This window comes from Pyxicephalus adspersus, chromosome 9, assembly GCF_032062135.1.
Source record: "Pyxicephalus adspersus chromosome 9, UCB_Pads_2.0, whole genome shotgun sequence".
NCBI lineage: Eukaryota > Metazoa > Chordata > Amphibia > Anura > Pyxicephalidae > Pyxicephalus > Pyxicephalus adspersus.
The window spans coordinates 27,248,328-27,271,043 of record NC_092866.1 but is presented as its reverse complement, the minus strand read 5'-3'; the positions used below and the strand labels follow the sequence as shown (position 1 = coordinate 27,271,043).

General features: G+C 36.4%; 1 protein-coding gene and 1 long non-coding RNA gene across 8 annotated transcripts in view; both read right to left on the bottom strand.

The window, feature by feature from the left end:
* RIPOR1 (RHO family interacting cell polarization regulator 1) overlaps nucleotides 1–22,716 on the bottom strand; it is a 299,897-nt gene that overhangs the window by 150,679 nt on the left and 126,502 nt on the right. For all 6 annotated transcript variants that reach the window (XM_072422972.1, XM_072422974.1, XM_072422976.1 and 3 more), the window contains one exon: nucleotides 18,137–18,286. In XM_072422972.1, coding sequence (XP_072279073.1) covers nucleotides 18,137–18,286 — 150 coding nt within the window. The remainder of the gene's footprint in view (nucleotides 1–18,136; nucleotides 18,287–22,716) is intronic.
* Nucleotides 2,684–9,895, bottom strand: LOC140338307 (uncharacterized). 2 transcript variants are annotated; one of them, XR_011922221.1, is made up of 6 exons: nucleotides 9,370–9,895; nucleotides 9,171–9,271; nucleotides 3,242–3,333; nucleotides 3,063–3,163; nucleotides 2,903–2,985; nucleotides 2,684–2,796 (listed from the first exon to the last, which is right to left on the bottom strand). It is a non-coding gene; the product is annotated as an uncharacterized lncRNA (long non-coding RNA). The 2 variants fall into 2 exon arrangements; XR_011922220.1 differs by having other exon boundaries at nucleotides 3,078–3,163.

Sequence of the window (22,716 nt, the reverse complement as noted above, 5' to 3'; positions counted from 1 at the left end):
TTTTTTTATTCAATATTTTTTGAGGTGAACTGAAAGATACAATATGAATTACTTTGGTTCTGGATGGGAAAGTTGCATGACATGTATACATCATAATTGTTCCACACAAAATCAATAAGGGTCCAACTGGACTCATTTTCTTTTAAAGTTGTAAGAGAAAAAAATCAAATGCCTTTTGGCTTAAGAGCTATTTGGAACAATACATTAACCAAGGTCTAAATCTAATTGGTTTTAGAGCTCAATGTTTTCCTAATTTGAAAAATATTGAACTAAGTACAGTGGGAACAAGCTTTGAAAGTTTGCGCTACTAAACTTATGAAAATGTTAATGTATTAATATGAAATGGAAATGTCAGAAATTGATAAGCAATTACAAAAGGTATTATATCCTAAGAGAGAAATTGTTTTATCTGATAAGTTAAATGAATGTACAGCTGACATGGACAATCACATAGATGCCAAAAATAGATAAATTATTGCTAAAAAAGGCAAAAAAATGCACCATGATAGACAAGTTTTTATAGATGGAACTGCCTACAAATGGCATATGTTAAATCAACTTACAGTAAAATCTCGCCCTTACTTTCAGGAGGGTATTCTTCTACAGAAACTGAGGAAGAATCTGAAAGTGAGGCCCTATCTCTAACTGCATCTAAAAAAATGTAAAACAAGGTAGAAAAAAACACTTGAGTGGATTATTTCAAAAGAAACCTTTTTGAGGTCAAACGTAAATTCTCTGATTCTAGTTCCTACCTATTTCCACTGCCATTGCACCTAACAAAACCAATCCAGATACAGCCAACAGCGGTAAAACATCTACTCATGTGCCACTTTACACTGCCACTAATGATACCACAACTTTCTCACAACCTCATTTTTTAAGAAACACAAAACCCAACACTGCAATTCACCCAAAAAATTCAGGGATAGATCAGTATCTACAAAAGATGAATTAACAATTGTTAATTTTTCACAGTACAAGCTATCCACACAGGATGAAAAGCTGTTAAAATTAAGGTTCAGTTTCTGGCCCAACAAAAATATTGACAAATGTAATTAACTATATTCATTTATTTGAGCATAGATCATACTTTAAAGTCATTTATGACAAAGAACAGAAAAATGAAAGTGAATATAATGCCATGAAACATGATCTAGTCTCAAATTTTGTAAACTACACTATTGAAGAGCTTAGGGCACTTGGTGATCTTACCCAACTTAGGGGGCTTTGCAGTAGTGGTGACACGTTACACGAACAATGAGTGCTGAGTTAGTGCTAGACAGTAGAAACGTTGCAAACTGGATTGGGCAGTAATAATTATACTAAAAAGCAAAAGGATTTTGCAAACATTGCTGGTAAAAGCAGCAATAGTTTAAAGAGCCTGTTCACCAATGCTAGAAGCCTGGCAAACAAAATAGGGGAACTGGAAGATTTAATGAATGAAGAACATTATGACTTAGTTGGTATTGCTGAATCCTGGCTTTGTTCTTCACATGACTGGGCTGTCTATATATTTGGTTATATTCTCTTTCATAAAGACAAACAAAAGTCAAACGAAAAGGTGGAGTTGTCTGTCTGTATATGAGTAGTGATCTGAAAGTGAATGTGAATGAAAAAATCATTGATGGAGTTGAGACAGGGGGGTTAGGAAAGCAAATTAACACAAATGTCAGCCTTCTCGACCGGCTTTTGGGTTTTACTTTTTTTGTCCGACTGTTACAGCACAAAACTGCAAGGGTTTACGGGCAGCCCTTGGTTTGGAAACTTAGCATGGTTGGTATGGTAATTGAAATAAAGGACATTGCCAGAAATCTACAGGTTTCATAGATGTGAGTGTCAGGTTACAGAAACAATTCTGTTGGATCTCATAACAACAAGTAAGTAAATTATCTAATATGAAATAATACTATTTTTAACCAATCCAGATACAATTTACAAAGTTTTAGAAACCATCAAATTGTCACAAAAGTACATACAGCATATTGCTTCAGTGAATAAATAAATAAACCGGGAGTTTCCTCACACAGGGGTTGCTCACACAGGGGTCTACAATGAAGGAGGCGGAAAAAAGGCAAGAGGTCAAGTAAGTCTTCAGGTGTTTGCATTTAATTTATTAATACATTGCACAGAAAAGCAAGTAAACAATAAAATATGTTAGCCATCTGCCTTAATTAGGCTATGCACACACATCAGATAAAAGTCAATGAAAACAAATGATAAACGAGCGATCGCTTGATAATCACTGACAAAAATGGTGACTAACCACAGGCCAACAATGCCGATGAACAAAGGATGTGACTTGTACGACCATCTTTGCAACACACCAGTACACTATATATATATATATATATATATATATATATATATATATGATAATATTCACTTTCTAGCGCTGTTCTCTGTCCTTCAGCATCACTTTACATTTCTGTTTTTTGTCCCCCTTCTTCTGTATCACTTTCGAGTGCTGTTCTGTTCATTGACATACCTTCTGGTCCTCATTGTTCTAAAAATTCAAATGATTTTAACCACCTAAAAATACAAGAATCAAATATTAGGAACATTTTTTTATTTACAAAAAGTAAACAAAAAACCCACATAAAATAAAAAAACAACAAAATTCTATAATATATATATATATATATATATATATATATATATATATACAAATCCTAATTAAAACTGTACATGGACATGATTTTAATCAAGTCATCTTTGCTGCATTTCTGTCTGATACACTTTGTAGTGTGGTCCGCACAGTCTCAATCCTGCGTAGTAGGTTTTCCTTTAAGATGTGACCTGTTTGGAAAAATAAAAAACACAGGTAGTTTCCAGAATTTTCACAGGTAAGTTTCCAGTTATATGGACTGGGGTATTTCTGTATGCACAATGTAATAATGCTTACCTTCCATCTGTTCTGATGTGTCCGGCTCCAATGTTTCCTGCTCACCTTCTGAAATATTGTGCACATCAGCTGCTGCAGCTTCACTAATATGAAAGTAAACATGAGTATAAAAGAAATTATTTACATAATAAAGAGTACCATAGTTAACCTATATCTTCACCTTCTAGGTGCATACCCAGATCAAGATTAACAGGGGAAGTACACACAAGTTCCTTATCTTGCCTATGCTGAAGTGTAGGTGGAGAATCGGCAATCAAATCTCTGGTAAGAAAAAAAAATTGACTAAACAATGCATGTTACTGGCCCATTTGCAATTTTGGGTATATGAAAATATCCTACCTTCATGTTCGGGGTTCACCTCCACAACATTCGCCTCTGCATCATTTTCTGTTTGTTTTCCAGCAGCCATCTTCTTTTTAAAGCATGTCAGCCTAATACAAAAAACACCAAAATTACCAACTTATGAGTACGTACAAAAAAATCTGTTTTTCCCACACAATCATTCCTTTCCATCACCTATTACTACCCTATGTAAAACACAATTGGGTGTAGTTAAGTTTTTTGGTGATGCAATGTCGCATCTCATCAAGTATGGTCTTCTCTCAGTTTTTCAGATCTGACCACCTTTTTTCTGAGTTGTTCCTTTGAACACACAACACCATATTTTTCCTCTGTCCTGCAGTTCTAAAATGTGGTCCGTCCTACTATTGGGGTGCCGATTTCCTGCCATAATAGTCTGACAAGTCAAGTATGCTGACCAAATTTTCCATTTCAGTATGGCTCATAGGTGTAGCTCTCCTCCTCTGTGTGTCTTTTCATTGTTTTCTCTAAGTCATGTTATATATTGTTCCTGCACAGCGGTATATATTGTTCCTGCACAGCCACTATCTTTCCACTTTTTCTCTACATGACACAGAAGGTCATGTAGGGGGGTAACTACTTACAGCACCCTCAAATTGTGGCACCTCATTTATCACAAACGCATTCTACCAGGCCCGAGCAAGGGTAGGGTTTCATAACTGGACTGTACCAAACTGGTCTCGACAGTATTCTAGGTCAGGAGGGGATAGGAGCTCCTCCTGCACCTCTAGGTTGTCCCTTTGTGGCCATTAAGGAAGAACTGTCTGGCTCTAGGCTGGTGGCTTTGCCCCCAACAGCTTCCAGAAGAGGGGAAAATCCTAAAACAACACTGTTAGGACATCTGACATGCCAACAACAAGTCCTATGGTCAGCTTTATTTGTAATTAGTGCTGGTAGTTATTGACATCAATGTGGATAAAATGTGCAGCATTAGCTTGTCTCCTCTTTTGTCTTGGGTTAAGTATATTTGCAATAACCAGGGTGACCAGGCTTAAGAGTTAAAAAGGGCCTGCATAGTATTTACAATCATTGAACATAAGGCGTGGAAAGATATGCTGGTTGAGCAAAAACATTACATTTGACAGGATTTACGATTGAGAGGAGTTTCCGGATTTGTCAAATATTTCGCTGTTGCCCCTTGTAACCTACTTTTTGGAACCATATTCTCTGGATGCTGGTCTCCTGCTAGATACCCATCCACCAGCAGGTATCTTCAATCATCTTGACCATCTAATCTGCTGTCTTTTGATTGGCATGGTTTACCCACTTTCTGAATATGTGGGGTGGAGCTGTCAGGAATAGGTCTGCGGTTACGATCTTTACAATTTGTGTAGCAGAGATTGTTTCTGGCTGTAACTGTTTCTGAATCAGGTGGCAAAGATCATGTATTTGGGACCATTGGGTTTTCTAAGGTTGGTACTACCAGCGATGAACTTTTCAGGCTTTAAGTGTCCACTGTGACACCCAAAACAGCACTTGAAACGTATTTTCAAACTAAAGCCTGCAAGTAAACCATAGAAAGGACAAATACACATGATTAGTGTTGGTGTAAAACAGATACCAGTTAGGTACAATCCTTGATAAAGTGATTTTAACAATGATATCATAGCTCTACTTTGTTATAGTCCCAGGGATTATTTTCTTCAATTGTTGTATTTGATAGTTTTTTTTTTTTTATGGCCATCCCATTTTCAAAATCCTTTTTTATATTTATTAGTAGGGTCCAAAATTACATAGTTAGGTTGCAAAAAAAATTGGGCCTGACAAGGTCAACCACTAGAGAAATAAATAAACTACAAACCAGCATATCCCAGATAAAACCATACATACAGAGTTAATACAGAGGAAGGCAAAAAAATTTAAACGCATGGTTCAAGATGCTCCAACTGGGGAAAAAGATTTTTTTCCTGATCCTGTAAGGCAATCGGAATGTTCCCTGGATCTCTGGTGTCATTCCTTTAAAACTTGAACTTTAATACCCAGTGCTTCTAGAATCAATCAGCAATCTATAGAATGTGCTAAAACTACTTCCTGAGGGAACCTATTCCCGTATTCACAAACTATACTGTGAAGAATCCCTTCCTTATGCAGAGAATAAACTTTTTTGCTACAGACGCAAAGATTGGCCCCTTTTCTTTTGCATTGACCTTAAAGTGAATAATTATGTGGCATATTTCCTATACAAGCCATTTATATATTTAAATATCATGATCATATTCCCATTAGGCTTAGTCTACACAGATGTTTTCCCCAGAGTTTGATCTGTGGCTTTAAAAGCCCATGTTTGAAATTACTATGCATTCCAATAGGCTAATCTACACCAGGGCGTTTCCTTAAAGCATGTTTATGAGCGATAACGTTGCAATGCTCCTTGCAATGTTTTAAAATAAAAATGTGGGAAAACACACGTAAATGGGTCTATTGATTTCAATGGGAGCAATTCCCACATTTTTTTGGCATTTTCCTGCATTTATAAGTGCTTAAAAACTAAACGTGTTAAAAATGCAGGAAAATACGGCATATACGTTTTTAAGCAGTTCAAAGGCAAGCCTAAAAATGCTAGTAAAGGTGCATAAAACACATATAAACCCTGTAGGAATGTTTATCTGCATTTTTAAAACTGTCCGTATAGACCCAGCCATCTCAAGGGAGAATATATTCAGTTGAGCTAATCTCTTTTCATACCTGAGCTCCCCCATTAGTATTAGTTTAGTTGCCCTACTCTGCACTCTTTCCAGTTCCACAATATCCTTTTTGTGAACTTTGTAAAAGAGCAGGATTATTTCTCTATCTCTGCAGCCTATACCTCTTTTAATGCAAGAAAGTGAGAGTAGAAGAATAGCGACTATTTATGGCAGAAAAAAAATTTAGCATACCTTAAAACCTTTTATTCCATTCACTAAAACATATACTTATTAGAAAAAATATTCATAAAAAAGGCCATGGCAATGTTAGCCATAACTTAAAAAAGTCCATAGAAAAATACTGTACTTAAAGTCTCTCCCGATGCATTTCCCCCTGAACGGGCCTCCTCAGGGAATTTCTGAGACCATAAAAATTAATTAATGAGTATTTTTGTACATTGTAAATGCATATAACAAATTCCATGATACTACACTTTTGACCGTTTTGAAACAGACATATTGATCTAAATAGCATTGACTTACATAGTATATTGACCTGATGAGAAGAAAATGAAAGAGTAAATTCAACCAAGGAAAGCCACCAAAGGGCAAATGACTCAATGTTGATATATTAAAATGAAGATAAAAATTATATAAAAAAAAATAATGAAGGATTCTTACTTGGAGGATTCTTAGTTTAATTATATTAAATTTAATCATGACCTTAAACCAAAAATTAAAACTATTTTCATATATAATTTTTCCATAGATTTCACCATAGATTTGAAGATAAAAAGCCCCAGTGTTTCATTCTTAAATTGTAGGTACACCATCTTGTGGATTAAATGTATATTACAATTTCAATTTAAGACATACTTTGTGATGTTAATATATAAAAAAACTTTATTTAATTTATTTCTAGATACCCCTATCTTCTAGTAATGGATTGATAACTATTATAACATTTTCATTATTGCACCAATATTATTCAAATCATTCATTATTTTTCATTTATTTTCTTTATCTTCATTTTATTATCACCATGTTTATTCACATTTATAATTATTTTTCACATTAAATTGTAAAATTTTCATTCGAGACATTTCCCTTTTTGTGGCTTTCCTCGGTTGAATTTACTCTTTCATTTTCTTCTCGTTTGGTCAATATACCAAGTAAGTCAATGCTATTTGGATCAATATGTCTGTTTCAAAACTGTCAAAAGTATAATATCGTGGAATTTGTATTATGCATTTACTATGTACAAAAATACTCATTAATGTAATTTTTAGGGTCTCAGAAATCCCCTGAGGAAGCTTATTAAGGGCAAAATGCATCGGGGGAGACATTAAGTACAGTATTGACCTATGTTTGGACTCTATAGGTATGAGAATATTTTATTAAGTTATGGCTAACATTGCCATAGCCTTTTTTATGAATAATGTTTCTAAAAATTATATGTTTTAGTGAATGGAATAAAAGGTTTTATGTTATGCTAGATTTTTTTCTGAGATGCTATTCATAAAGAGACGCTATTCTTCTACTTTCTCTTTTGTGTACTATTGGCTCGGCAATCACTTTAGTGGTAATCTTCTAATCTTATCATTGCGGGATTGGCTTCCTCTCTTTCTGATTAATACAAGAAAGTGCTTTGCCACCTTTAGAAATTGCAGCTTGGCATTGTATGCTATTATTAAGTCCACGATCTACCACCTGCTACTACTATAATGACTGATACAATAACCTCCCCAGTCAGCAGGGTACTGACATACACCCACAAAGATTGCTTCTTTACATTGCAAGCAGAAATTTTGTTTGTCACGCACTGTATAGTTGGTGTTCCAATGAATGCCCATGAGTGGCCCTGCAAAATGGTCTCTAGGACCCAAATTTCTCAGAACATGGAAAGGCTGGTCCCTACCTGGGGAGTTTGAGTGGGCAAAAATTCAAAAGGATTTAGTATTGACTGTACCTAGAGGGGGTATGACTTTTTACTCTGGCAGAGGAGATTTTACCATTGCTCCACATTTTCCTGGATACTCCACTGGGTCTAAACACCCAAAATGATTTTAGTCTATCAGCTGCAGTTCCCCGAGAAGCCCTCTTCAGCTTCATTAGACTTTTGTCCTGGGGAATAAAGGCTGATCTGCCTCTGGCGGCTCTTGCTAATGCCAAGTTAAGCTCATCTCTAAAGAGGCTTTGCCCCTCATAAGGAGATTGGCACCACCCCTGCTGAAGGTAGGATGTTCTACAAAAGGTTTTACCACAAGGCTCCCTTGCCCATGACTGCCCATAACATTATTCTGGCCACTACTCTATGTCAATAGATGCTTCCACCAAAAACCCAGAAGACATTTTGATGTTTCTCACGTTGTAAAAAAACTGGTTTACTGGGGTTACTAAAAACCATCATGTTCACTCTTTTTGACCAAACCTCCAAGGCCTGAAGGAGTTAGTACTATGACCAGTTTACAAGTCATACCAGCAATAGTGAAGATCTTTCTAAAATCTAGATCTATGCATCTGTCCAACACATCATGAAAAGATACAGCATTCTCTGAAGGCATGTCTTGCCAACCCCATTAAGAAGCCATTAACTGAAGGGGCTTTCTCTAGATCACTCACTTCCTCACAGGGATACAGCTTGGAAAAGCAATGACTTAGGGAAGCTTTCCTTTCTGCTTAATTCTTATCAATCTGTAACTAAGTCACATTTTTTCCATTATTGGAAAGGTTTCTGATTCTCTGCCAAGCCCTTTAAAAATGTACTTTACTTTGGGTGGTTCTGGGCCTCCTCTTCCTATCCTAAAGCACCTTTTATCACCCTTATAGCAGTGACCCAGGATTGTAAGGTCCCCAAGTGTTTCTTAAAACACTTGTCTCATAATTTCTTTGGTTTGCAAATTATCAGATTTTACCTTGTAGCTGCAATTTCTGCAAACAAATTTAACAGACATAGCGTTGCCAGGGCAAGCCAAACAGCTTTGCTTAGGGGGTTGACGTGAGTGCTCAGGCTCTTTTTCTCCAGCTTGCATAAAGCATTCATCAAATGAAAAATGTTCAGTATGACTACAAACTGGGCTATGTTCGTGCTTAAAAGGAGAAGCATGTTTATTTTCTGAGGCAGATCTGCATCCCATTGAAACAGATTCTCTGTTTTTACTTCTGATAGCATGAATAGATGTTATGTCTTGTCTGCTGGGGCTAGGACCAGAAAGTAAAAGGAAAACAAAAATAAAGAGGTATGTTATATGTCTACAGTAACACAAAAATTGGTTGCCACCTACCTTCTCTGTCTTTATTGGGGTTTGGCTCAGAGAGCTCCATACTGTGGAAATTTCACAATCCTTGTTCCATAGTGATCAAGGTGTAAATAATTTAAACTGACCTGAAGACACAGAGAAACTATTTTTAACAGCACCATATGCACTCATCAGCCTATTTAGCCATATCCATAATAATAAACAAAAATGAGGATAAACTTACCAGTCCATAAGCTGAACAAGGTAGTGAAGAGCGCCGTACTTGAGACAGAGAAAGGCTGCTTCAACACAGCCTCAGAAGATCACTGGTAGACAAGAGAACTGCTGACGATTTAGCCTGTATCTCTTTAACTCTCATCTGTTAGCCAGGGAGGGTTTGCCAGATAGAGGTGAATTGCGCATGCACAGGCATCCAACATCATCGCGCAGGAATCCCTGAAGACTAGTAGGGGGTACAGGGTGTTTCCCCCGTCATTGCCAAAAGCACCATTTTACAATGTACTAAAGTTAATGTTAAGAACATAGTTTGTTTTTTAAGGTTGCAAAACACTTTTTTTACAGGGGACTTTTAAGGCCGTACATATTCAACAATGTATATATAAAAACTATTTAATAATAACATCTTAGTTAAAAACAACATTTACATGTTGCAGGCTAGAAAAAAGTCTCCATATTACAATTATTTCAATTTCAATAGTCAATTTCAATTAACACAATATCATAAAGAATTTAATGGTACTCATGTATGGTCCGACGTGTTTCACAGATTAGATCCGCTTCATCAGGGAACAGTTATATACAATGTGGGTGAGTACATTACACTAAAAAAAGATATATATATATATATATATATATATATATATATATATATATATACAATGAAACAAATTTTTGACTATACAGTGTGTATATAAACACACACCATAATAATGAAAAGAAGGTATACACGTACCACCAAGTTACAATGGTGCAACTTAGACCTGACCAGAGGACAGCACAAAGAACATGAAGGGCTATCACGACTGAACAGATGGCAACCATACTCAAGCGAGGGGTCTTAAAGATTACCAATAAATATGCTGGAAGTTGAGAGAGATGTTTGACATATATAATTTAGGTCACTGCGAAAAAAAAAAAAAAAAAAAAAAAAAAAAATATATATATATATATATATATATATATATATATGGGCATGAGTGTCAATAAGAACATAAATGGTGTTATGTATACATAATAATTTTTAATATAATGCTATAGAGTTTTATTATGAATAGATTATAAATAGAGTACCGCACATACCCTTAAAAATATGATACGTATAAAGGTGAAAATTAAATAAAATATGCCAAAGACTACAAAAAACAAAAGGAAATAGCAAAACTTACAGTATTGGGCAATTTTCAAGATTAAGTAGCGGTATAATAACCAGTTTCTTGCATGACTAACTCCCTAGATGTCTGGAAGCTTGTAGGACCGGCCGAGATATGCCCCAAGTCTTTATACTTACCCCACGTCAGGAGTTTCCGGGACCTTCTCGGCATCCCATGTGTTGGAGGAGGTCCAACCTGAAAGATGACGAGATCAGGGGAAGCTGGAAGTGACCAAACCGAGGTGGATTGCAGTCATGGAAGTGGGCCTAGGTTGGACAGGGGCTGAGAGAGGAGAGGAGTAAACATGAATAGAAACAAGTGACAGCTGCAGGAGAGAACAAGTGACAACACTAAGTAGAACAAGGACACTTAAGGAAACCAAAGGACAAAAGAGGAAACACAAACTCAACAACCAAAAAAACAAACAAACACAAATGACCAAACAAACAAAGGCAAAGACAAACACAAAATAGAAAAGACGAGGACAAATGACCGCAGGACTCCACAAAAAGCACAACAAGGTAGGTAAAGGAGAATGGTACGTGTTAAAGGGAGGGAATAAAGAAAGAAAGAAGGCAAATTGCAAAAACCAACATAAACAGGCAAACACAATAAAAAGAAATAACTGTGTGGAAAAATAGGGAGAAATAGGGAACAAAAAGATGGAAGTTTGGGTAGTCAAGGGTGTCTAAAAGTCCCTTCCACAGAAAACTTTGTGTCTTTCTGTGTCAGGACTACGGGAGAACATAAAAGGTCCTAATAGAAAGTGCTCTAATTCTCTCAGCGGCTCCTGAAATAAAATTCCATACAGAATGTATATGATTTTCATAAATAACACAATATATACTGAATTATCCATTGATATGAAGAGAAAAAAAAAACAATTTTTCAAACAAATTAACTTATTATAAAAAGGATTTGAAACTGAATGTGTCATTGAGGCCAGGAAAGAAGTTTGCCTTTGATTGTTGAATCCATCTGGTCTCATGTTGCAACAGTATTCTATCAAGGGGACCACCCCTAGAATCCAGTTCAATCCTATCTAAGGCTATAAATCTTATTGAATTATTATCAATATTATGTTGAGGTCCAACATGTCGACTCAACAAGGTGATGATCTTGCCATTCGTAAATAGATATATGTGTTCTTATATCCTTCTGTGAAACTGGCAATTAGTCTTCCCCACATATTATGACCCCACTAGTAGTAGAATTTACAAAATATACTTCAAACAAAAGCACACAATAATGGGACTTTTGAGGCCTCCTGCTTGTCCTCCTTATCCCCACAGCCATCAACAATAACCCATGCTCCTGCTTGTCCTCCTCTTCCCCACAAGCATCATCAATAACCCGTAATTGGCCTCAAAAGTCCCACTTTTGTGTGTTTTTGTTTGAAGTATAACTTGTATTAGGGATGTGGCCTTGCAAATAGAACTATAGAGGAATGCCCACATTTTTGTGCAATTTACAAAGTGTCTTAAGTTTCAAGGTACATTTTTGAGGAGGTGTCCCTTTCAAAAGAATTATTACACGGATCATAAATCCACCTACACTGATTGCACGCACCACATTTAAAAGTACCTGAATTAGTATTGTCAATTTCCATGGTAAGTTCAAAGTGACTTTTTACCAATACATTCCCCAAAGATGGTGCTTTTTGTACATGAGGTCTTTCCTAAATATATATTTTTGATCTTGGGGTCACAAGTTAAAAGAGGACAATGTTTTGAATAAATTTGTTGGATTGTGTCAAAGCGCAACAAGAGCCCATGGCCACACCCTGAACTTGCAGATATAAACAGTCATCAAACAAAAAAGTGTTCCTTGTAAGAATAAACCTTAACATTTGCAAAATAGTGTCTGAGTAAGGCCATAGTGATCTTTTTCTCTCATTTAAAAATGTATCAAGAGCTGAAATACCTAAATCATTGGGATTGCTGGAATATAGAGCCTTGATATCTTTCATGACTAAAAAAAAGGTTAGGAGGGACTGACAAGTCCTCAATTAGTTTAAGCTATTCTGGAATGTTCTTAAAAAAGGAAGGCAGTCCATAAAAAAGGGGACATAAATATAGATCAATTAGTTTACTAGCATTATTGGTCAAACTATCTATTCCTGAGACAATGGCCCTGATTTACTATAGCTCTCCAAGGCTGGAGAGGATACACTTTTACCAGTGAAGCTGGGTGATCAGGCAAACCTGCAATGGATCTCTTCAAAGTAATTTGCCATTTGCTAGCAAATGTTTTAAATCCTGGATCAGATCTATTCCATGTTTGCGTGAGTTGTATTCCTGATTGAAAGACTCATCATATTGAATAGGATGGTACTATACCATTCTTTATTTTTGAGAATTTTAAGGCACATTTTTTTATAATGATCACTATTTAGTGTCAGAGTATTCCCCCCTCATCCGCTGGTTTAATTGTAATAGATTTATTCATCTGTAAAGATTTAGGAGCTTTACGTTGATCTTTAGATAAGTTGTTGGCGTAGTTAGTTCTACTCTCCATTTGTTCAATTTCTTTGGTAACTTGGTTCACAAATGCTGAAATCTATTGATGTGCAGTAAACTTAGGAAATTTAGAGGATTGTCTTTTTACTTCAGGAGTGGTTTCAAATGAAAGAGGTTCCCAATCAGGGATTACAACAGGTTCATCAATCTCATCGTCAATTTATTTCTCAACAATTAAATCAAGGGATGTTGGCAGTAACTGATTAATTTGGAGACTGCCATCCTGCTTTTTTGCATTTGTTTTTTAAAGTTGTTTGTAATAAAACAGAATGTGCTATGCAAGATAGAAAAGAATAAATGATAGTTATTTGTATATGTGTACTAAAAGTCCTATTAATCTTCCTTACTATATTTACTCCAGGGATATGGTACATACAAATATAGAGAAAGACCAATTTATCTATTTTGTATACACTTTAGAAGGTAGTTAAATTACAGTCAATGAGCTCTAACACTGTTTTTGTAGGATGACTAATTGTTAAATGGTGATGTATCCTTGTGTTTATTTAGGCTGGTAACACCTCCTTAATATAAACAGTTATGTGGTGATAGAAGGCTTTGTTATTTAAAAGATTATTTCAGCACAAAGTAAACGAATAAGTGTAATTTCCTAGATCAGTGAGATGGATAGTTACAGGATCAGGGTCTCAACCTACACTTAACCTCCTTGGCGGTATGATTATTTGAGCATTTTTACATGTCAAATCGGTACATTTGACATGTAAAAATACTTCTGTTTTAAAATTTCCCGCCAGACCCGCCACCCCCGACGCATGCACGCCACCATCACACATGACGCATACCTGGCTGACATCTACATCTCCTAGCCTCGCATCTCCAACACTTACATGCCGGGGTGGAAAGCTAGGGGAGGCAGATGCCGGGCATCGCCAATGAGTGATGCTGGCCGGGCATTACAAAGTTTACCTAGATGTCAGGCTGGCATTGCTGGAGGACGCCACAGGCTCATAAGGACCAGGTAAGTTCTGAATTCCAGCCTAAGTGTGGCTCAGGGTTACAATTTTCTGTAAAGAAATTTCTCCCTGAGCCACACTCGGGAATACCGTTAATATTATATAGGCCAACAATTTGAAATTAACTGAGGGGTAACAAAACAGTGATCTATTATTGAATATTGTTTATGCACTGATGAGTAAAAAGTAGCATTATTTTCCTCTTTAAATATTAACTAAATCAAATTGATAGAGAGGTTCTTCCAGATAATTACGAACTATTGACAAGTGTTTATATGGAGGCTTAAAAATGTTTTGTTTTGTTCACCCAAAAGCTAAATTAGAAAAAACCATAATAACTAAGATGCCAGAACATTAGGAAATCAAATGATTGAAGAACATTAAAATATATAGTTACATTTGTCACATAAAAAACAGTCTAGTTAAACCAAAAAAAAACTCATCCCACAGATAAATTAGTAGAAAACATGCAGTATTTATAGTTCTTAATGACACTGAGTAGTATATGTGTTGTGGATCCCCACGTAACTGTGGGATCTGTGTTCTTGTTAGCACCCCCTGAATCCCTTTTCAGACAGCAATAATTTTCCTTGAACTTTACAGTTCTCTTTCTGTGTCTATTCTCTGGTCTGGGCTATGTTGCCTCAAATGACTAGAATCTTCTGCAAATGAACTCCATCTGCTGGTGGAAATGGAGATCCTGAGGTACCTTGGCTATAGCTCTCATTCTGGTGGTAATCAGTGCCTACTTGTCACATGATCAGCCCAGTCACATGATCCTCCCTACACAAGGAAGTAACAGAAATACCTACCAATATTTGAAAGTTTAAAAAGGGACAAATGAAAAGAGGCGGTGACAAATAGTGAGTGTGGATACATGGATGGGCCATTGCAGGGTGTGGCTATAGCATAATAGATAGTACAAAAACTGTACACAAATAGCTAAAGCACATGTAGTAACCTTTGTTGCTGCAGTCTCCACACTGACCATACTGATCTACACCCAACTCATCCCTGGACGGACGGATCATCCATCATGTATTATTTTTAAACAAGGATTACTAGCTGAAGAAGAAAAAGAACAAGGAGTGCTGTGATCAGCAGTGTCAAAGTATTGAAGCACTCTGAGGTAATGGCAGCATCTAGTTGAAGCCAATGAAATTTCCAAACTGTGTGAGCCAGAACTTTTGCTGCCGGGACATTGGCCCTGATTTATGAAAGCTCTCCAAGGCTGGAGAGAATACACTTTCAGAAGTGAACTGGGTGATCCAGAAAACATGAAATGGATTTTTAAAAATCCTTTTCTATTTGCTAGCAAATGTTTTGAATCCTGGACCAGATCCATTACATGTTTTCTGGATCACCCAGTTCACTTCTGAAAGTGTATTCTCTCCAGCCTTGGAGAGCTTTCATAAATCAGGATCATTGTGTTAACTGTGTTCAGAAAAGTGTTCTGGTGAAAATTGGACATTTGGGAACTATGGACAGACAAAAGGAATTTTCCAGAACAAGGTTTTTGCTGTCCCTGTTCTCCAATTTGCAGTTTGCACCTTGTTCAAAAATCCAGTCAAGTGTGCTGGTGACACAGATGGTCCTCCATACTACCAGTGATTACCATGACATTATGCAGGATTTCCTTTCAACATCTTGACTTTTTTCTTTTTCAGCTATTCTGTTGCAGATTTGTTTGGTGGTTGGGGTTCCTTCTCATTGATCCGCCATCTCCCCGTGTGTCCTTGTTTGTACTCCCAATCTTTACCCAGTTTAAGTGTCACCCTGGCTTTGATCCTTTGTGTGGAGATAGTATAGGTCTGTAGGCATGTTTAAATATGTAAACATGTTTACACACATGGCCTATCACCTTCCTGGCTGCATGCTGCACAGAGTGCGGGCAGAAATCCTAGCAGGACAGCCCCCCCAATCCCTGTACCTGACAAACTCCAGGCCTGTTCCACCTTTGTGGCTTTCTCAAAACAAAGACCCAAGAAGCACTCATCAAGGGGCCTGGGGTGACTGGCTGCTTAGCAACAGCCTGTGCACCCCCCCCCCTCCCTCCCCTCTCATACTTGAAACTCTCAGGACCTGATTTAAGGACTGAGAGGAGCCATATAGTTGTTCTTCTCTCTGACTGGCAGCTTAGAGCCTGTGCTGAGGCCGGGCTCTAATTGCGTGCTTTAAGAAGAGGCTGGGTGTCCGCTAGCTCTGAGGATACAGCTGAACAGATACTGTGAGTACAGCTGGGATCTGTAGTGTGTTCCTTGTCTTAACTTGTTAAGGACTGCTGGGATTTTTGATGCTTCCATGGCTGAGAGCTGCTGAGAACTGTGGTGCGCTCTCCTTGCTGGATGTTTCTAAAAAGCCAAGGGACTTTGTCATTGAACCCAACAGAGGTCCAGGAGTGTTAGTTATCTTGGCATCAGGTTACTGGGAGGCACCCCCAGAACCTTGTTGTGTGTATGTGTGGACCTGTGACCTTATTGTATACTTTTGGTTTGCCCTACTCCAGTCTATCTCTTTCGTGTGTGTATATCTAAGACCCTATAATAAACCTCTGGGCTGTTGGTCCCCTGTGATTGGTCTTGTGTGTGTTCTCTCTGCGCTCCTACTACGTCACAGGGGTCATTACCTTGTTGTATGACTCAATTAAAGACAATTTTTATTTGTCACAGATATGATTCATGTTTACTTTGGTATAGGGGAATTCATGGTCAATGACTGCACAATGCTCCTGTGGCTTCAAAACAAGACCAAATAAGCACCCCTCTACCATTATGCTTGAAAGTTAGTATGAGGTGTTTGTGCTGAAAAGCTGTGTTTGGGTTTCACTAAACAGGTTCTGAATTTAGTGGTTTATTTACAGTATAAGCAATTTTGCAAACCTAAACCATGCTGTCATTTTATTTTTGAGAGAGAAAAACTGTTTTTTTCTTAGAAACCCTCCCAAACAAGCCATAGTTGTTTAGCTTTTTTCCAATCTTATTGTCATGAACTTTACCATTAATCTACTAAGGCCTGTAAAGTCTGAAACATAGCTCTTGGGTTTTTTTGAAATTTCTCTCAGCATTGCAGGGTCTGACCCTGGGGTAATTTTGCTCGTATTTCTTCTCCTGGGAAGATTGGCACCTGCCTTTTTCCATGTATGAATAATATTTCTCCCTGTAAAAAGATTGACTTCAAATTGTTTGAAAATGGCCTTATAACCCTTTCAAGATAGATAGGCAACAACAATTTGTTCTTTGAGCTCATTGCTAATGTCTTTTCTATTTGGCACTGTGTTACCATGCACCTGAATGCTCCAGACCAGCAAACTGTCAAAACCGCCTTGATGGAGTTGGTCACACCTAACTAGCATTTATATAGCACTGACATATTACAAAGGGCTTTACAAAGTCCATCGCCTTGTCACTATTCTATCTATCTATCTATCTATCTATCTATCTATCTATCTATCTATCTATCTATCTATCTATCTACTGTTGCGGCAATAAATACAAAAGGGGAGGAGCTTCACTTTTTTTTTTTCAGGGTTAAAATAAAAAAAATAATTTTTAACTTACAAAAAAAGGGCTGTCAACCCTTTTACTTGTGTTGGTACGTTTGAGTCCTTTTATGCTGTCGCTAATTTATAATTTATTGGGGTTTTGTGTGATACTTGAGGCAGTGAAACTGACGTGGATAAAAATTACCTCAGGAAAGGAGACACCACCATTTTCAAGCAAAGTTAGCCAAGTTAAAAAAAGCAAAAAAAAAGGCCATCAAGGTTTAATAAAAAGAAAATATATAAAATATACATACAGTATACTAGAAAATCTGCATAATCTGGAAACTTTAGTATAATTGATCCAAAGGGAGGGCATATTTTTTTTTATAATAGTATCACTGGAGTTTGTTGCTTTCAACCAAATCCTGTTTATCACTGAAATGCATTGGAGTAAATTTCTTTTTTCCCTAACCATTTAAAAATGGTACAGTTGAGTTTTTTTTTCCGGGTGTTTTAAAGTGCTTTGAAGAATATAAAATGACCCATGATCAGAGAACAACAAACTTCTTACTAGAATAGTAAGCAAATAGTTGTCAATGGTTAAAATACCACTCCAAAGAACATAAAGAAATATCTTTCCACTAACCTCTGTATATTCTTTATACCCTTTTCCAGCTTCTGACATGCTTTCACGTGCTTCTTTGCTACTGTTACACGCTGTGTAAGCCCTCACCATGTTATGTGCTCCATCCCTCAATCGACGTTGGATATAGTAGGCTTCATAAAGCTCATCTATCTGAAAATGTTCAGAAAATAAAACATATCATATCAGCTGGAAATGTCTTAAAAGTGGACAAATTGTACAGTTCCAAAACTAGTCTGTAGTTGTATTGTCAAAATAAGCAATAGGTATAATAATAGGTAATACATACTTTTATAAAGGGTAAATCAATAGACACACATATTTTTGCCATTATTTTCAGTATTTAACTATCGCCATGGGGTCTATTATTAAAGCAGTGAATCTGATATTCCCTAGTGGAGAATTATTTTGCCATTGAAACATATGGACCTGGAAGATTCTCTGTCAGGGAATGTTTCAGTGAATGCCAGAGTCATTTTGCTTTATAAGTAGACTCCTGTCTTAAAGTGAACAACTCAGAACCTTGAGTTTGTGCAGTATAGGGTAAAGAACCCCAAGATTTAAACAATCCTTCACCAAAAAAGTTACAACATTGACGTTAAACACTTATTATAATAAATTTAACCCCACTCAGATAAACTATAAGATTTTTTTACAAGAGGAAAGTCTTTTTTAGAGAATAAGGGCTATACACATACTAATAATTTGAACAAATGAAAGGTTCACATGGATAGTTGTCAGGCATCCATCAACGGTCAAGGTAGGTAATGCTTTCCCAGAAGCTTCTTTGCAGCATTTGTTTTTTTTTGTATTGAGGGCCTAGTACCTGTCAGCAATGTAAGTTCCTCTTATTTTTAAAAAGCATTTTTACCTTTCTTTTTGTATACTAATTAGGGGAAGAGGTAAATTGTTCACCTTTGAGTTTAATTACATTTAGCTTAGACTTATGTGGGAATTTAAAAGCTTAAAAGAGCCTCCAAACTGTAAGTAACTATTTATAGTATATAAACACATGGCAAAGGTTTTATCAGTTCTTAAATGTGTGTGTATACATATTGATGTATATGGTTAGGACATATATGCATGTATATGATATACAGGTTCGTTGTAAAAAATAGGTATTCATTTACATATGCGAAAAACCATACCTGTCATACTGTGCTACCCTGTCACACAAAGCTGGCCACTTATTATCTGTGAACTCCAATTACTCTTTAATGGTAGAGAAAGGGAAATGTAGGATAAGTGGGAGCTACCCCTACCCCCCCAAAAAAAAAAAAATATTTTACTTCTATCATACCATGGTCACATATATATAATGTCCCATTATGTTCTTTGAAACCTAATTTCTCCTGAAAGAGGGGCAGTAGGTTTATTAAAATGTAGGATGAGTGGGGGACCCTTGTGGCTAACTCCCTTTAAAATTTTATTGCTGCAGCGCCATCACAAGATAAAAAAAACTACAGCTATTATACTATGCTACCCCATCACACATATCTGGGACCTGTCACATACATTCCATTTCTCTAGAAGTATCCATTGCAGAGATTTTGGGGTGCAAAGGTTAGATATATAACTATTAACTGAGAGGACACATTGCATAGTGTAGTTTCTGCTCTTTAAAACAGGAATGGCGAGTGGCAAGTAAGCAATGACTGGCCAGCACTGTATTATAGATTTAGTTTTGTATCTTTCAATACCCCCCCTAGCGGTAATCCTGAATCTGATTTGGGGTCGATTTTACTTGCAAAAAGCGGTAATCCCGAGCCAGACTCGGGGTACCTAAAAGCAGAATAAAAACTCACTTACCTTGTTCCGTCGCTGTCCCCCGGTGTCCTGCTGGTCCCCGCAGGTCGTGGGGACACGTCTGTTTCCTCCAATCTCCAGCTGCGAAGTGCAGATTCGATCTACAGGGTTTCCCGGTGACGTTGGTACATGCGTCGATGCGGCCGGGAAATTCAAATCATTTTGTATTGGATTCAATACAAAATAGCTGTATTAAGTTCAATACAAAGAAATATTATATAATATTATATATATAATATATATATAATATATATGCTACTATACAGTTACATTACATGTTTCAATATTCTTTTTAACAGATTTTTGTTTTGTTATTTATCAGTGAGTTATGCCTAAGAATTACAGCCTACAATGAAAAACAAATTCCCATGCAAAAAATTGTACCGCTTTTTGCATAGAAATTTGGGAGGAATTAGACCGCTTGGGAGGCTAATAAAAAGTTGCATTAATCAAACGAGCATCAAACGGTCAGGCAGATTATCAAAATTTGCCATTTCTTTTAATTGGTGCATGAATGTAATGATAACTAGAACCATTTCAGTTTAATTTCATTTTAAATTAAAACTATTCTAGTTTCAAACATACATATTTATTGTTTATTTTTATTGTGGCCAACAATTTTTATTTCAATGTCAACAGTTCCCCTCAGATGAAAATAGGTGGGCTCCCCTGGTCTAAGGTTATTAGTGGGGTTTTTAACAAACTATCTATACCACAATTATTATCCATTAAAAACCTAAATGTAATAAATAGGACACTTTTAAATCCACAATACCATACAAAAAAGAAAAAAAGCAAAGTTTTAAGTGACTAGCTATGTACAGATAGTTAAGGAAATCCGACGGACGACTCCTTGGGGGAGAGGGGCAGTTTGCACGACTTGCAGAGGAAACCTTTTTGTAAACACAGGTGAGGTTGTGGGTGATCTTAGAGGGTGAGCTCTTCTTCAACATCTTGTTACTCTTTATTGTCCAAGACAAACTCTGCAGCTGTTTTTTTTTTTGCAAAGCACAGCTTGCTCCAGAAATTAATGAATGTCTAGGCTTCATAAAGTTTATTTTTTTGCTTCGTTTGTGATTATCTCACAGTGAGGATTTTTTTACAGTATCTGCCTAATAATATGTTGAGACTATTCCAACTGGGAAGCTGTTTGGTGAGATTATGAACTTTTATATTGTGCTTTTTTACTATTTGTTAAAAGTTATCTCTAAATTGTGGGTAGCATCCAGAACAAATTGAATTATTTTCTTTGGAAACCTATGGGAAATAATGTATTGGCTAACAAAGATATCAAGTAAGTATAAGTATCACTAAATAAGCATAAAAAAAAACCAAAAATATTTATTGAGCTGATTTTAGTATTTAGACCATGATTTAATGTTTACTCAAATGTTTTTTAATTATAGAGCTCCTGTTTTACCTGAGGAAGCAGAATTTTTTCCGTGAAATGCATAGAAATAAGTAGGCACACTGAATTGGGAAAGGGGTGTCCCACTCAGGAGATTTTTTTATGGATGTATATGTAAAATTGTTTTAAGCCACAATGCACTTCTAGTTTTTAACAAGATAAAATACATTTTTTTTTTCATTTTATGTAGAAGAATCAATGGATTGTGTACAATGGCCTTAAAGGTCTCATCATTTTAGGAGTTGATGTGTTTTTTGTCTTAAACTTTGGATTTTTTTCACCCATGCTCATCATGGATGAGCGTTTTACAGGCAGTCTTTTTGGGCAGAAAAGCAGGTTACTAGCAACCTTTCACAGGTTAAGTTTCTTTCTGCACCTATTTATTTGCTTGAGATAGAATATGTAAATCATCCCTTCATTTTTGTAGAAATTGTGTTTGATTGTGCTAGCACCAGATTGATGGCTGGCAGTGGCAGCAGTATATCCAGATATGCAAGAGATTTTGTGGGTGCTATTAGGAAGAGCAACCCTGCCTTGAATGACCTGCTCCATCTACCACCTGCAACTGCAAACTATGGACTGGACTGCTTGGTTTTGTTTGCTGTGACTACATGGTGTTTATAAGTATGCCTGACACTGAAGATTGCATTGACTACAGGGTTGAGCACCTGCCATGAACTTGCTCAGTAGATGCTGGAGGTTTTATCCTGGCTCTGTTTCAGCATGCTTTCTGAGCAAGCATTCAGTACTGTAGGTGGGTGATCACTGACGGGAGCACCCATTTGCCTACAGCCCCTGTACACAGACCCCACATTCATCAAGATGAATAAGTCCTGGTTCAGTGGTGATTGCTCCCCATTATCGTTCTATTTGTCCCTTTCAAGCTCTACCTGAAAATATCTACTTATCTTCTTTTTTTCCCTCTTCTTTTTTATATGGCCTATTTGTTTATTTGTCTTATTTTAGGCTAAAAGCCTATTATAATCTATTAAAGAAACTGAGACAGAATATTGTTTGTACAAAACAAACGTGTAATATCACATTTGTGTAATATTACATTTATGTTTCATTAATTTTTCACCAAATCACTTTGTTAAAAGGACTGCTAAATATAAACTACATAGGCAACATTATTTGGGGCAGAACATGGTACAATCTGACATGATTATATTTCTTTTGTATCAATGTCATCATTCTTTAGTGATATGGGGCTTAATGATATCTTATCTTTTAAACCTTTTTTATAAGAATTTTGACAAGGTATACTCTGTATTTTTTATTATTATCATACAATTTAATAGAATGATACATTGTATTAATTTAATCATTGATGAACTGTTCTTAATATCATATACAGTATAGTGATATA